Genomic DNA, 16,444 nt, shown 5'->3' with positions numbered 1-16,444 from the left:
TCAGCCATTCACACTGGCTCATTCAGACTGGACCCAGTGTCTGGGCGAGCTCTGACTCTTTGCCTGTAGAGATACATTCCCGTTTTATTTCATTTCATTTGATCCACCTTCCCAAAAGGAGAGTCAGTTTGTCTCTGTGTATGTGAGAGAGAGAGAGATCTTACCCCCTACCCTTCTCCCTGTCTTGTTTCACTCTCCCTTCCCCCCCCCCCCCCCCCCCCTGACCTCTCCAATCTCCATCTCCCCTTCTGCCCCCAGTTCCTGGCCTGCCCCTCTTATGTATAAAATGGATTATTCGTACCTAAATTCTTACGATTCCTGTATGGCAGCAATGGAAGCCTCTGCCTACGCCGATTTCAGTTCCTGCAGTCAGGCTAATAGTTTGCATTACAGTCCCATTCGCTCTAGCTTCGGGAGCGGCCCGGTCTGTCCGACTCTGACACCGGCTACCTGCAACATGGGACCACTGCGGGAACACCAGAGCTCTCCATACACCACAGGTAAAACCGTACAACAGCAGCAGAAACAAGTAATTACAAGGTGACGGGAAGCAGCCCAGGCTTTAGCAATTAAATAGAAAAGTGGACTGGGTGTGGGTTTAACGGTGTGTGTGTGTGAGAGAGAGAGAGTGAGTGTGTGTGTGTGTAACTGTATTAATGTGGTGATTGGGTTAAGGAGAGGGATTGTGGAATAATTGAGTTATATTGCTGGGCTATTACATTCACAGGCCGAATGGGTAATTTGGTTAAGGTCTGTCTGCCCATTAAATCAAACAAATATAATCTAATACCTGAGAGGGGGGGGGGGGGGGGGATGGAAACTATTTCTTCGCAAATTATTAATACAAACCTTGCAAAAAATTATTAATAATTGGGGGGATAATTTCTGACCTTTTTCCCCAAAGTAATAAAGTCGTTTTTTTTAAAAGAGAAAGCCTGTTCTGAATTGAATATTTCCTCAGGAGAGAGAGAGTTAACCTAATCATGAAATCCTCCATCCAAATAATCTCTTGGTCAATGTTTTCTCTCGGTAACTTATTTTATAATTTTTAAAAATCGAAAGATTTTTACAGATTTGCAAGGGCTGCAAGATTAGGACCGGTTCCTTCAGATTTGGAAAGATTTCTGTCTTCATGTTAGTTTTTAAACCATAAAGTGACTAATATTTCCTTGGAGTGTTAGTTCCCTCATTAACTGCGGTGTAACTGTGCGGACTGTTTCTCTCTATACTGTATCTCTGTCTCCAAGTGTTTCTGTCTGTCTCTGTATATTCGTCTCTGTATCTCTCTACATATCTCTGTCAGTCTTTATGTATCGGCCTCTATTAATGTATTCCTCTGTAGATCCCTCTGTCCCTGTAGATCTCTGCCTTTATGTCCCTGTCTCTGTCTGTGTGGCTCGATGCTTCTAAACGTGAGATCCTCTCTGTCTGTCTCACACTGTCTGTATTGTCTGTCTCTGTCTCACAGTATCTGTCTTTTCCCGTTTTTCACTATCTAGTCCTCTCTCTGCCTCTCTCTCTTACTACCTTCCTGTCTGAACCTGTCAGTCTCAGTGTCTCTGTCCCTCTTTATCACTTTCTCTCTCTATATCTCCCTCTCCCTCTCTCATTCTATCTCTGAACCTCTCTCTCTCTCTGTCTCTTCCCTCTCTCTGTCCCTCTTTATCCGTTTCTTTTTATCTCTCTTTCTCTCGGGCTCTGTCTGAATCTGTAACTGTCTCTGTCTCTCTCTCCCAAAGAAATATTCGATTCAGAACAGCCTTTCTCTAAAGAAGGCAAATGGGATGAGATTTATTTAGGATAGGTCGGACTGGAGGAGTTGGACCGGAGGGTCTATTTCCGTGCTGACTCTCTCACACACTCTCACTTTCTCCGTCCCTCTCTCTCAGCCTGTTGGGAGTGACCGGCCACAGTTTTAAAAAGCTCCTGTGTTCAATGTGAAGGAATATTGAATTGTTTCCCGTTCCTCGTCACGGGCTAAAATGAGTCAAAATCTATTCGAAAAGGCTTAGATTTAACGAAACGAAATCGATGTTTAAAAACCTGAAACAAAATAATTTAATTTTAAATTCGTTCGTTTGTAATAAAACGAAATAAATTCGGAAAGCCGGCTCGAAACGTTTCGGTAAATTCTAGACAATTAGAATTCGATTCCCTACAGTATGGAAACAGGCCATTCGGCCCAACAAGTCTACACAGACCCTCCGAAGAGTATCCTACCCAAACCCATCCCCCCACCCTATTACTCTGCATTCCCCCTTACTAATGAAGTCCCTGAAAGCTATGGGGTAATTTAGCATGGCTAATCCATCCTGACCTGCACATCCCTGTGACTGTGAGAGGAACCCGGAGGAAACCCACACAGACACGGGCAGAATGTGCAAACTCCACACAGACAGTCACCTGAGGCTGGAATTGAACCCGGGCCCCAGCGCTGTGAGGCAGTAGCGCTAATCACTGAGCCACCGTGCCTCCCCCTTTATAGGAATATTGTAGAGAAACAGTAATCACCAGCAACAGGGGAATATCGCTCCTCCATAGACTTCCACAGACCCCCACACAGTGACATGGGTGATGGGAATGGGTGATAGGAATGGGTGATGGGTGATGGGAATGGGTGATGGATATGGGTGATGGGAATGGGTGATGGGAATAGGTGATAGGAATGGGTGATAGGAATGGGTGATGGGTGATGGGAATGGGTGATGGATATGGGTGATAGGAATGGGTGATGGGTGATGGGAATGGGTGATGGGTATGGGTGATGGGTGTTGGGTGATGGGTGTTGGGTGATGGATATGGGTGATGGGTAATAGGTATGGGTAGTGGGTATGGGTGATAGGTATGGGTAGTGGGTGATGGGTGACAGGTGTAGGTGATGTCATTCTCTCCTTGCTCCAGATTTTCCTGAAACAAAATGTTAAAATATTTCCAGTTGGCTCTGGGCTTTCGTTTATGAGGAGGATGGGTCTCTCTTTCTCAATTTCGCAACAAAATCAGAAACTGCTGGAAAAGCTCAGCAGGTCTGCAGTGTCGGTGGGAGAGGAATCTGAGTGAAGGACTCGGATGCAGTGACCCTTCCTCAGAACCGGATTTACAGCATCCGCAATTCTTCCCGTTTCTATTTTGTTCCAATTCCGCTTGGATTCCGTGGGGTCCCGTCCCCGGGGGATGGGAGGGGGCGGTTGGTCCCTGGCAGAAAGGAACCCAGATTCTGGGATCTATTGGAATCCAGAGGAAAGGATCCAATCCTGGCGGCAGCCAGAGGCGTCATTGGGTGAAATCCCAGCCGGGGGCTAGTCTGCTGTGGGGAAGGGCCAGGGGCCGGGGGAAAGAGCCAGATTGTTTGAAAGAGCATGCACAGGTACCATGGGCCGAATCGCCACTTGATTCTATGATCAATGGGTCGGTCTGGATCTAGTCCCATTCGGTCCGATCCTGAAAACCAGCCTCTATCCTCAGGGTCAGGAGTACAGACCCGGGCAGAAACACCGAGAACCTGACCAGAGCAGGACTAGCATGCTGCATAGGTACAGTGGGCAGAATGGCCACCTGCTGTTCACCAAGGCCTCCGAGGAAAAGGGACAGGCAGATTCCAGAGAGATTAGATTCCCTACAGTGTGGAAACAGGCCCTTCGGCCCAACAAGTCGACACCGACCCTCTGAAGAGTAACCCACCCAGACCCATTTCCCTCTGACTAATGCACCTCACACTGTGGGCAATTCAGCCTGACCTGCACATCTTTGGATTGTGGGAGGAGGACACGGTGAGTATCGCTGCTGATTCATCACCAACAGCAAGGCCAGAGAGAGAGAGAGAAACACAGCGAGAGAGAGACACAGCGAGAGAGAGACACAGCGAGAGAGAGAGAGAGACACAAAGACAAAGAAAGAAACGGAGAGAGAAACAGGGAGCGAGAGAGAGGAAAATAAACCAGAGACACAGTGAAAAACCAGAGAGAGAGTGAACCTGGATAGAGAGAGGGAGAGAGTTAACCTAAAGAGAGGGAGAGAGACAGATTCCTGTGCTTGCTTGAGAGAGAGAACCTAGAGAGAGGAGCCAGAGACAGAAAAAAATAATTCCAGAGAGTACTTGGGAGACAGAAAAACAAGAGTGACCAAGACAGAGGGAGACACAGAGAGAGACAGAGTGTGTGAGAGACTGGAGAGAGAGAGAGAGAGAGAGAGAGAGAGAGACAGACTGAGAGGGACACAGAGAGAGAGAGTCACACACACAGAGGGACAGTAACAGAGAGAGAGAGAGTGAGACACAGAGTGAGAGAGACACAGAGTGAGAGAGAGAGAGAGAGAGAGAGAGAGAGAGAGAATGGGGGAGCTCCAGGCTCCAGCCCCTCCCTGAGTCAGTTCCCACCAACCCCCCCAACAGAGAATGTAGGTGGCTATTCGACTACAGCGTGTGTCATTGCCAAGGGGGTCCTCACACACCGTCTCCCCCAGGGCTCTGGGAAGAGGAAGGGAATGGGAGCAGAACCTGGAGCTTGCTGAGGATGGGCTGGTGGTTACACAGAAGGATATGGGGGGGGGGGGGCAGTTTTGGAGAGGGAGCTGTCTGTGATCGATACTGATTCTGCTGGAACCTCCAAACAGGGAATGAAACATTTGTAAAGAGAGGGAATGTGGGTGGGGGTATTCTCAGTACTCCCTTCCTCTCTATGGGAGGGTTTGAATGTTCAGAACCAGTCTGAAAGTAGAGCCCCCTCTCAGGGAGGGAGTTACTGCTCAGACCAGGCTCACAACAAAGGGACCAGCCCTGAGCCACTAAAACACACTCACAAAATCACCAAACAGCTATTTCACCATTCCTGGATGTACTGGCTCTCTGCCATTCCCCTGCTTTCTCCCCGTGAAATTTCCCTTTTCCAGAGAACAGTCTGGATTCACCCTGCTTTAGTTTCTGCTCAATCTCTCCACACTCTCTCTCTGGACTTATACACTTAATGGTGAGCTCCTGGGGAGTGTTGCTGAACAAAGAGACCTTAGAATGCAAGGTCATAGCTCCTTGAAAGTGAAGTTGCAGGTAGATAGGATAGTGAAGAAGGCGTTTGGTATGCTTTCCTTTATTGGTCAGAGTATTGAGTACAGGAGTTGGGAGGTCATGTTGCGGCTGCACAGGATATTGGTTAGGCCAGTTTTGGAATACTGCCCTCAGTTCTGATCTCTCTGCTATAGAGAAAATGTTGTTGAGTGAGAGGGAGAGGCTGAATAGGCTGGGGCTATTTTCCCTGGAGTGTCAGAGGCTGAGGGGTGACCTGATATAGCTTTATAAAAACCGTAGGGGCATGGATAGGGTAAGTAGACAAGGTCTTTTTCCCAGGGTAAAGGAGTCCAAAACTAGCTTAGGTTTAAGGTGAGAGGGGAAAGGGACCGAAGGGGCAACTTTTTCACACAGAGGGTGGTACGTGTATGGAATGAGCTGCCAGAGGAAATGGTGGAGGCTGGTACAATTACAACATTTAAAAGGCATCTGGATGGGTATATGAATAGGAAGGGTTTGGAGGGATATGGGCCAAATGCTGGCAAATGGGACTAGATTAATTTAGGATATCTGGTTGGGTGGACAAGTTGGACAGAAGGGTCTGTTTCTATGCTGTACAACTCTATGACTATCTCTGTCTATATATATATATATATACTCTCTCTCCACTCAAGTACACAATGGCTAGATAGCTTCTTTAGGTTGTCAGGAGCTTTGTTGCTGTGGATTTATCCAACATTTGGATTAATAATGTTTCCCTTGAAATGTCGACATGCCACTAATAATTTGCTGTGTGAAGGCACAGTGTGGGAAATTGGAGACACCTTTATTGCTCAAGACTGGTTATAGATTCACTTAAAAAAATAGTTGAAAGGACAGGTGAACAACTCCAGAAAGTAATTTCACTGTGGCACCTAGTGGTCAGAGACTGTAATGACACTGTGACAGTTTACATAGCAAAATCAAATGTAGGCTATCAACACAAGTTACAATTCCAAAGAGTTGGACACGGTCAAGAGATTTAACTATAGCTCCCGGTGTAGCACAGTGTGTGTGGCTGTCAGCTGTACAGAACAGGAAGGCCACAGTTTAATCTCTTTACCATGAGGAAGCAGTTAATTTCAGACCATCGATTGCAATGATAGAGACACAGCACTCCCAGAGAAGAAGGGTAGATCAGATAATTCAATTGGATTTATAGGACAGACAGAGACTATTCAGCCCAGTTGGCCTATACTGTCATTCATGCTTCATAAGAGTCAGTATCCACCCTCCCATTCCGCACCACAGTACACTGCTGCCATTGAAACAATGGAGATAGCAGCAAGATGAGGCTATTCGGTCCCTCAAGCCTTCTACAAGACCACAGCTGACCTGATGTGGTCTCAGCTCCACTTTCCTATCCTGTCCCATCCTGTCCCCACAATCCTCGGCTCCCTTGTCAATCACAAGTCTCTCCAACTCAACCTGGAACATATTTAATAACTCAGCACCCACTGCTCTCAGAGGAAAGAGCATTCCAAACATGAACTATCCTTTCGGAGGAAACAGGGGGAGGCAATGGTCTGCTGGTATTATCGCTGGACTGTTAATCCAGAGGCCTGGGTAATGTTCCGGGGACCCAGGTTCAAATCCTGCCACAGCAGATGGTGCGATGTGAGTTCAATACAAAACAAAATCTGTCTATGGATAACCAGGAATCAATTGTCAGGAAAAGCCCACGTGGTTGGCACGGTGGCACGGTGGTTAGCACTGATGCCTCACAGCACCAGGGACCTGGGTTCAATTCCCGCCTCAGGCAACTGTCTGTGTGGAGTTTGCACATTCTCCCCGTGTCTGCGTGAGGATCCTCTGGTTTCCTCCCACAGTCCAAAAATGTGCAGGTTAGGTGAACTGGCCATGCTAAATTAGGGCTTTTGCCCGAAACGTCGATTTCGCTGCTCGTTGGATGCTGCCTGAACTGCTGTGCTCTTCCAGCACCACTAATCCAGTATTTGGCCATGCTAAATTGCCTGTAATGTAGTGAAGGGGTAAATGTAGGGGAATGAGTCTGGGTGGGTTGCTCTTTGAAGGGTCGGTGTGGACTTGTTGGGCCAAAGGGCCTGTTTCCACACTGTAAGTAATCTGATTCAGTCATGTCCTTTAAGGAAGGTAGCTCCATCCTTACCTGGTCTGGCCTCCAGGCCCACAGCAATGTGGTTGAATTGCCCTCAGGATAGTTATGGTTGAGCCACAAATGCAGGTCTGGCTAGTGAACGAATTAAAAGTTCTCACACTCTCTGGGTAAAGAAGTTTCTTCTGTATTTCCTGGTGCATTTATTAGTAACTGTTTTGTAGATGTGACTGTGGCTTTATACTCTAACTCGCTTTCTCCCTAGACCCCACCCACCCCATGCACATAGCTGAGACATCTTTTTTGATGACTGCCTAGTGACTGTTGCTGAGAACAGTGGGTGAACAACTTTTCTTGAAGTATTTGCAGTTCCTTCTGGAAACGTTCTGTTGAATCTACTCCCACTGCCCTTTCAGGCAACACAACAACTTGCTGCAGAAAAAGATACTCTCCTCGTCTCCCGTCTGGTTCATATTAAAATCTGTCATCAGATTAAGTCAGGAGTCACATGACACTGGATTATAGTCCAAACTGCTCCTTCATGGGAACATGGGAGCAGGAGTAGGCCATTCAGCCCCTTGAACCTGCTCCACCATTCAGCTAGACCATGGCCAAATGTCTACCCCAATGTCATTTTCCCATATCCTTTATATTTTTAACATCTACATATCTATCAATTTCTGTACTAGGCATACTGAATGACTGTTCTTTCACTCCGGCAAAAGTGGGAACTGCAGATGCTGGAAACCAGAGTTTAGATCAGAGTGATGCTGGAAAAGCACAGCAGGTCAGGCAGCATCCGAGGAGCACAAAAATCGGCGTTTCGGGCAAAAGTCCTTCATCCGTCGATTTTCCTGCTCCTCAGATGCTACCTGACCTGCTTTTCCAGCACCACTCTGATCTAAACTCTTTTCTTTCACTGCGCTGTGTGGTAGAGAATTCCAAAGTTTCACTGCCCTCTGAGTGATAAATTATTCCTTTTCCCAATCCTAAATGCCTTTATTCTGTGTCATCCATGAAGACACAAAGTACTTATTTGATTCTTCTGCTGGTTCCCTATTCTCCATTATAGATCCTCCTGATTTGATTTGTAACGGACCCACATTTGCCTTTCCTAATTTTTTCCTCTTTACATATAAAGAAGCTTTTACAGTCAGTGTTATGTTTCTGAATTGCTGCCATTCATATGGCCCAATAGCTCAGTTGGCTGGTTTGTGATGCCAACAGTGTGTGTTCAATCCCTGCACTGGCTGAGGTTAATATGAAGGACCACCATCACCTGAGGTTAAACCACCACCTTCATCTCTCAATAATGAAAGAGCATGGCTATGATCCGGTAAAACTATGGCACCTTTCACATGTTATTTTCTGTTTCTTATTAATTTTTTGGTCCTCCTTTACCGAATTCTAAAATGCTCCAAATCCACAAGATTTTAACATTTTTCAGTGATTTTATAAACTTTTCCCTTTAATCTAATATAATTTTTCATTTCTGTTTTCAACCCCATTTGGATGATTTTTTAATGTTAGAGTTTTGTGCCTTCAAGCTATGTCAATTTAGTGTAAACCATGAATTAATTCTTTAATTAGCGGTTAACTAGCCCTTCATCATAGCACAATACTTGATCCGAAACAGCTTGTTCTCTAGGTTCTCCAGTTCTGTCAAAGGATTCTGGACTCAAAACGTTAACTCTATTTCTCTCTCCACAGATACTGCCAGACCTGCTGAGTTTCTCCAGCAATTTCTGTTTTTGGTTGAGATACTTGTCTGGTCAGTTCCTCAGTACACTGATCTGGAAAACCATCTCATTTATAGTCCAGGAATTCACCCTCAAAAGCATTTAGTAATAATTAGTTTTATCCAGGCTATAGCTACATTAAGGTGCCTGTGATTACCGTATTATCCTGTTAGCTGCACCTCTCATATCTTGACTTATACAGTGCACTACAATCTCACTTTGGTTTGGACCCCAACACTTGCTGCATGTTGATGTTTGTTAGCTCTAGCCATACTGATTCTACATCTAAATCTTCTCATCTAAGACACTCTCTTCTCTTATACTGGTCTCATCCATTATCACCAATGTTATTCCACTTCCTTTCCTTTGTGTTTTCGCCTCTCCTTCCTAAATATTGAGTACCTTTGAACATTCAGCTCCTAGTCTTGATCACCCTGCAGTTTCAGCTCTGATATGGCTCTCTATTTGTGGTATCAATTCACCTATCTTGTTACAAAGACACAGCATTGTAGAGATCTACAGCACACTAAAAGGCCCTTCGGCCCATTGAGTCTGCACTGGCCAAAAACGACACCTACCTATTCTAATCCCCTTTCCCAGCATGTGGCCCATAGCCTTATGTACCTTGACACCACAAGTGCACATCTAAATCCTTCATCAATGTGATGAGGGTTTCTGCCTCTCCTACCGTTACAAGGCAGTGAGTAACAGATTCCCAGCACCCTCTGGGTGAAAACGTTTTCCCCTCACATCCCGCTGTAAATCTCCTGGCCCTTTCCCTTCAATCCGAGCCCCTGCTGAATCAAGGGGAAAGATTCCTTCCTGGGCTGAAAATGTGTTGCTGGAAAAGCGCAGCAGGTCAGGCAGCATCCAAGGAGCAGGAGAATCGACGTTTCGGACATAAGCCCTTCTTCAGGAAAACAGATTTCTGAATTTGTGTTTTTCCAGCAACACATTTTCAGCTCTGATCTCCAGCATCTGCAGTCCTCACTTTCTCCTGAAAGATTCCTTCCTGTCTACCCTGTGTATCTTATACATTGTGCAATGCTTCATGGATTCCAATCAAATGTCTTTAATTCTTTCATTTTTATTATTTGCACCATCTTACCCACTGCCCCATTCCTAAGTTTGCCCTTTCCTGTGAAACTCAGATCTCAATTCCTTAATTGTTGCCTTGTTCTTTCTCTTTATCATATCTCACATGATCCCTCATTCCCACGATTTCGCTGAAAGCTCCCTCTACACCCTTGTTGTACAATTCACCAGGACGCTGCTCTGGATGATGAGAATTACTCTCAATTTCCTCAAAACTAGTGCCACTGCCTTCATGAACCTAAACCAAGTTTCTCCCACACCAGTCTTTGAGCCACACATTACAATCTTATCATCTTTATGCCAGTTTGATCATGGCCATAGAGTCACACAATACAGGCTATTCGGCCCATCTGCTCTGTACTGACTTATCCACACTAATCCTACTTTCCACTGGAGAGGACTGGAAGTGGAAAGGATTGATCCGGACTGTCTGGACTGGACTGGACTGGACTGGACTAGACTGGACTGAAATGGGTTAGACTGGATTGGACTGGACTGTCTGGACTGGAGTAAAGTGAAGTGGACTAGACTGAAGTAGACTGGAAACAAAAATAGACGAAGGTGAGGACTGCAGATGCTGGAGATTAGAGTCTAGATCAGTGTGGTGCTGGAAAAGCACAGCAGGTCAGGCAGCATCTGAGGAGCAGGAAAATTGATATTTCAGGCAGGAGGCCTTCATCAGGAGTCGATTTTCCTGCTCCTTGGATACTTCCTGATCTGAATGCTTTTCCAACACCATTCTAATCTGGAAACAAAAATAGTCAGAAATCACACAACACCAAGTTTTATCCCAACAGATTTATTTGCAATCTCAACTTTTGGAGTGCTGCTGCTTCATCAGGTGGTTGAAGGGCTTACGCTCTGAGAGCTTGTGATTCCAAATAAGCCTGTTGGACTAAAACTTGGTGTTGTGTGATTTCTGACTGTCCACCACAGTCCAACATCAGCACTTTCACCTCCACATCATGGAAACAAAAACAGAAATTGCTGGAAAAGCTCAGCAGGTCGGGCATCATCTGTGGAGAAAAATCAGAGTTAATGTTTCGGGTCACAGTTCTGAGAAAGGGTCATTCGACCTGAAACATTAACTCTGATTTCTCTCCACAGATGCTGCCAGACCTGCTGGGCTTTTCCAACAATTTCTGTTTAAACTGTGATTGTTTCCCTTCCTTTCCTCCATCGTTTTGAAGTGTGTGTGTGAGATTCTTAGGAAGATATTGCTAAGTTGGCTCAAGGTAAGCTCAGGCGACAATATCCATCATGAACATCGGTTTGTCCTGCTGTCCTCAGTGCCCTACAAGTTCTTCACAGACCACGGTGGGATCAATGAGAAACGGAAACAGCGGAGAATCCGCACCACGTTCACCAGTTCTCAGCTGAAGGAGTTGGAGCGAGTGTTTGCTGAGACTCACTACCCAGACATCTACACCAGGGAGGAGCTGGCATTGAAGATTGACCTGACAGAGGCCAGAGTCCAGGTATGAGAGCTTTCCAAATTCACTCAGTCAGTTGGTTTCTCACCCAGGGGCAGTGGCTATTTGGAGGAGAAAGTGAGGACTGCGGATGCTGGAGATCAGAGCTGAAAATGTGTTGCTGGAAAAGTGCAGCAGGTCAGGCAGCATCCAAGGAGCAGGAGAATCGACGTTTTAGGGCATGAGCCCTTCTTCAGGAATGGGCTTCTTCATTCCTGAAGAAGGGCTCATGCCCGAAATATCGATTCACCTGCTCCTTGGATGCTGCCTGACCTGCTGCGCTTTTCCAGCAACACATTTTCAGCAGTGGCTATTTGCTCTGCTCAGAGTCACAAGACTGTGGGTTCAAATCCTATCCCATCTGTCCACACGGATGACCCTGAGCTTCCAGTTGCCTGCCATTTCAACACCCCACCCTGGTTCCCAAGCCAACATCTCTGTCTCAGGCTCGCTGCAGTGCTCCAGTGAAGCTCAGAGCAAGTTGGAAGAACAGCATCTCTATTTCTACTTGGAAATTCTGCAGACCTCTGGACTCAATATTGAGTTCAATAACTTTGGGTCTTTAGGCCCTCTGTCCCATGTCCTTAGCCCAACCCCCACACACCAGGCCTTGTCATCACACGGACTGCTACCTCAAACAATGCACTGTCAGCCATTGATAGTCCCCATTAGCAGTTATTCATTCCCACAGACTGACCTTTACCCATTCCTTTGTCTGCCCAATTGTTTTCCTCTCTGTTTGGGCTCCATTTCCACCCACTGTTTCCTCCTTACCCCGTTCCCCTCTTTAGCAGATAAACTGACATTTTCCTAGCTACCATCAGTTCTGAGGAAGGGTCACTGGACCCGAAACATTAACTCTGATTTCTCTCCACAGATGCTGCCAGACCTGCTGAGCTTTTCCAGCAATTTGTTTTTGGCTTTGAATGTTTTGACATTCCAAGTGCTCATCCAAGGACATTATTAAAGGTTGTGAGGTTTCTCACCTCAACTACCTTCCCAGGAATTGCATTCCAAATTCCCACCATCCTCTGAGTGAAAATGGTTTTCTCAAATCCCCTTTAACCCTCTCTGCTTTCACCTTAAAATCGTGCCCCCTTGTTATTGACTCTTCATCCTCAGGGAACAGCTTCTTTCTATGCCCCCTGTACATGCCCTTCATAACCTTATACCCTTTATCAGGCTCCCCTCAGCCCTCTCTGCTTCAAAGAAAACACCCTGAGCTTATCCAGCCTCTCTCCATCACTGAAATGCTCCATTCTGGCAGCATCTCCCCTCCAGTGCAATCACTCCCTTTTGTATGAGACTTCCTGATATAAGCCTGAATGCCCTGTCTCCTGCATCCCACCACAGGGGAGACGGTAACATGGTGTTGATGGTGCTGGACTGTAATCCTGAGGCTCTGGCTAACACTCTCCACCTATGAGTTCAAATCCCACCACAGTAGATGGTGCAATTTAAATTCAGTTAACAAATCAGGATTGGAAACCATGGTTCGGAGGAGCTGGGGTGTGCAAAATTAAAAATCACACAACACCAGGTCATAGTCCAACAGGTTTATTTGGAAGCACTAGCTTTTAGAGGGCTGCTCCTTCATCAGTTACTCTTAGTGATGATGACCATGAAATTGTCATCGATTGGTGTAAGATCCCATCTGGTTCATTAATGTCCTTCAGGGAAGGAAATCTGCTGTCCCAAACCAGTCTGACCAACATGAAACTCTGTTGACCATGTCTGAGAAGGGAATCCTCTCGTTGAGTTCAGGGTGAAAACTATTTGTTTTGTTGAAGAAAAATCTCAAGATTCTATTTATTGAGCAGGCTGTGTCTGCCAGATGTCAGAGTCTACTGTGTGTGATTGGTGACCTGACTATATCTGGCCAGGACATCACGGAAACATTCTACATTTTATCCTTTTGCCTTTAAGAATCAATCATTATCCAAAATATTTTTCCAGAACAATCTCAGCAGAAAAATTATTATGTGTGTGTTTGTGACTGTGCGTATGTGAGTGTGCGTGCATGAGTGTGAGAGTGTGTGCGTGCATGAGTGTGAGAGTGTGTGCGTGCATGAGTGTGAGAGTGTGTGCGTGCATGAGTGTGAGAGTGTGTTTGTGTGAGTGAGTGTTTTGTGGATATTTAGAAGGATAAGCATTCATACCTCTATATTATTGCCTGTGTACATCATTAATTATTGCACCTGTCTTGAATAAGTTTTGTTTTGACAATAATCCAATAATTGTATTGAATAAGAAACCTGACTGAGAGGCCTCCCGTTATGAATAAGGTATTTAAATGGTGATTGTAGGAACTGGAAAAAGTGTTTTTATATGATGCTGGGACAGTGGAACTAGAGAGACAGTGGTGTCCTTGCTGTTGCTCTAACGATTTACACTATTCTCAGTCTCTGAACCAACAAATGTGACCCAGAATTGATCCCACCCCAACTGGTCCCTGTCAATGTGAACCCTTTACAGGAACCTCTCCAACACACCTCATCCAATCAGTGTCTCCTACTATTTCTTCCTCCCTCATGTGTTTATTTAGATTCCCCTTCAATGTATCAATACTCTTCATATCAACAATTGGTTAGGCCACTGTTGGAATATTGCGTGCAATTCTGGTCTCCTTCCTATCGGAAAGATGTTGTGAAACTTGAAAGGGTTCAGAAAAGATTTACAAGGATGTTGCCAGGGTTGGTGGGTTTGAGCTATAGGGAGAGGCTGAACAGGCTGGGGCTGTTTTCCCTGGAGCACTGAGGGGTGACCTTATAGAGGTTTACAAAATGATGAGGGGCATGGATAGGATAAATAGACAAAGTCTTTTCCCTGGGGTGGGCGAGTCCAGAACTAGAGGGCATAGGTTTAAGGTGAGACGGGAAAGATATAAAAGGGATCTAAAGGGTAACTTTTTCATGCAGAAGGTGGTGTGTGTGTATGGAATGAGCTGCCAGAGGATGTGATGGAAGCTGGTACAGTTACAGCATTTAAAAGGCATCTGGATGGGTATATGGATAGGAAGGGTTTAGAGGGATATGGACCAAATGCTGGCAAATGGGACTAGGTTAATTTAGGATCTCTGGATGAGTTGGACTGAAAGATCTGTTTCCCTGCTGTACATCTCTATGACATAGGTTCCACATTCTCATTCCTCTCCAGGTAAGACTTCTGCAGGATTCCTGATTGGATTAATTTGAGACTATCTGATGGCCCCGACCCGTTCTGATCTCCTACAAGTGGGAACATTCTCTTCAAATCTATTCTGTGAACCTCAGTAACCATAACAATCTTTCTGGTCACACCTTCTTGTGCTGTTAAAACCCTTTCCGCTGTGCTCACTGAAGTACATCGAGTCTCACTCAAACAATGCCTAGACTTTAGAATTCTAATCCTTGTTTTCAAATCGCTCCCAGATTCCACACCTCTTCCAGGCCCCAAAGACTTTTTGAGATCTCTGTTCCCTCTCTCCCTCTTGTTCTGATTGAACCCACTCCACCCTTGGGAGTTGTGTCTTCAGCTGCCTGGACTCCGAGCTCTGGGATCCCTTCCCTCACCTTTCCAGCTCTCTGCTTGCTCCATTTGGATGCTCCTGTTCAAGTCATTGTTGCCTTTCATAAATAACTCCCGATCTGTCTCCTTCTCAATACTCTCTTTAAGTTTTGAAGCTGCCCCGGAACACCTGATCAAATTGGCATCGATGGGGAGCCAGCCTCATTCACATCTCATGAACAAATAAGGAAAGATATGGCTGTGGGTCTGGAGTTACATGTAGGCCAGACTGTAGTAAGGACGGCAGATTTCCTTCCATGAGTGTACGATGAGGACAGCTTTGTATCTGCTTGAGTTTTGGAGACCAAGGGCTGATCTGATGATAGTGTTGTTGGTGTTTACCCTTTGGATCATGGTTGTTTACATTTCTAATTCCCGATGGATTTCTCTCCCCTCTCCAACCCCCACCCCATCTCATTGCCAGGTCTGGTTCCAGAATCGCCGAGCAAAATTCCGCAAACAGGAGAGAGCTGCCAACTCGAAAGGGAACGGGAGCAATCCTTCCGGGAAGAAGTCTGACCTTGTATCTGAGGAGGACGACTTGAAGGAGGGAAAATGCGCTGACCCTGATAGCACGGCCAACCCTGGCTGCCCCCCGTCCTCCTCCAGCTCCTCCTCCACCACCTCTTCAGGCTCTATCTCCAGCAGCAGCCCCCATGCAGTCAGCCTGCCCAGTCCCAATGGCTCCCAGTCTCTTAAGACGGCAGCTGCCTGGCCCAACAATGAGCTGCTGAAGGGCCAGGCCTGGCAGCCTACCGACAGTATGAGCGGGCCTTTTGCTGGGGTGCTCTCTACCCTGCACAGAAAATCCAACATGCTCAAACCCAACCTGTTCTAGACAGTGGAAGAGAGACACAGAGAGAGAGAGAGAGAGAGAGAAAGAGAGAGAGAATAAAGTACAGGTTAGGAGGACAACAAACCACACCTCCCAGACCCAGTTCACAGTCCCCCATCCTCCATACCCCACCCCTCCTCTCATCCTCCCTACCTGTTCCCCACCCCATTCCCATATTCCATTTTCCCAATGCTCCATTCCCCATTCCCACTCCTTGTCCCCCTACCTTCCCGTGTGTGTGTGTGTGTGTGTGTGTGTGTGTGGTCATTCCCACCTTACATATGGGTATAGTCAATGCCCTCACCCGTTCCAGTTGGCACCACTGTCCCCTCCCCCACCTGAGACCCCTGCCCTTGTAACCCTTTGGACTGAAGCCTCACCTGTAGGACCCACACAGCCTTCTCTGGGTTAGTCCCTCAGTGAAGAATCTCAATCCCTCATTAGTTGCTCAGAGCCTGGACCTTAGAGCTCAGGGTTGGGGTGTTCGGAGGGTTGGGGGGAGGTGGGGGAGGGATTGTGTGTCAGAATCAGTGGGAACCGTCAAAAGAGAAACTGTAGAAACCCTCGGAAAGAGGAAACATTCCGAGCTGTGGGGGAAAGCAGGGGGCTGCACTTTCAAAGAACCAGCACAGAGAGAATGGGCTGAAT

The 16,444-nt window shown here is 46.4% G+C and overlaps 1 protein-coding gene across 1 annotated transcript; it reads left to right on the top strand.

Moving 5' to 3' along the window:
• Nucleotides 1-270: 270 nt before the first annotated feature.
• Nucleotides 271-16,339, top strand: phox2a (paired like homeobox 2A). Its single transcript, XM_072576759.1, has 3 exons — nt 271-500; nt 11,234-11,421; nt 15,386-16,339. Exons 1-3 carry the CDS (start codon nt 278-280, stop codon nt 15,797-15,799), a joined length of 825 nt encoding a protein of 274 aa, XP_072432860.1. The 5' UTR covers nt 271-277; the 3' UTR covers nt 15,800-16,339.
• Nucleotides 16,340-16,444: the final 105 nt, after the last annotated feature.

The sequence above is a fragment of the Chiloscyllium punctatum genome, chromosome 9, assembly GCF_047496795.1.
Source record: "Chiloscyllium punctatum isolate Juve2018m chromosome 9, sChiPun1.3, whole genome shotgun sequence".
Taxonomy (NCBI): domain Eukaryota; kingdom Metazoa; phylum Chordata; class Chondrichthyes; order Orectolobiformes; family Hemiscylliidae; genus Chiloscyllium; species Chiloscyllium punctatum.
This window is presented reverse-complemented; position numbering and strand designations above follow the sequence as displayed.

Bases quoted from the DNA above. Each gene is read 5' to 3' on its own strand.
- phox2a (XM_072576759.1), top strand. From the start codon at position 278: ATGTATAAAATGGATTATTCGTACCTAAATTCTTACGATTCCTGTATG. The intron at 501-11,233 runs GTAAAACCGTAC...TGCTGTCCTCAG, and splicing joins GAGCTCTCCATACACCACAG to TGCCCTACAAGTTCTTCACA. The intron at 11,422-15,385 runs GTATGAGAGCTT...TCTCATTGCCAG, and splicing joins TGACAGAGGCCAGAGTCCAG to GTCTGGTTCCAGAATCGCCG.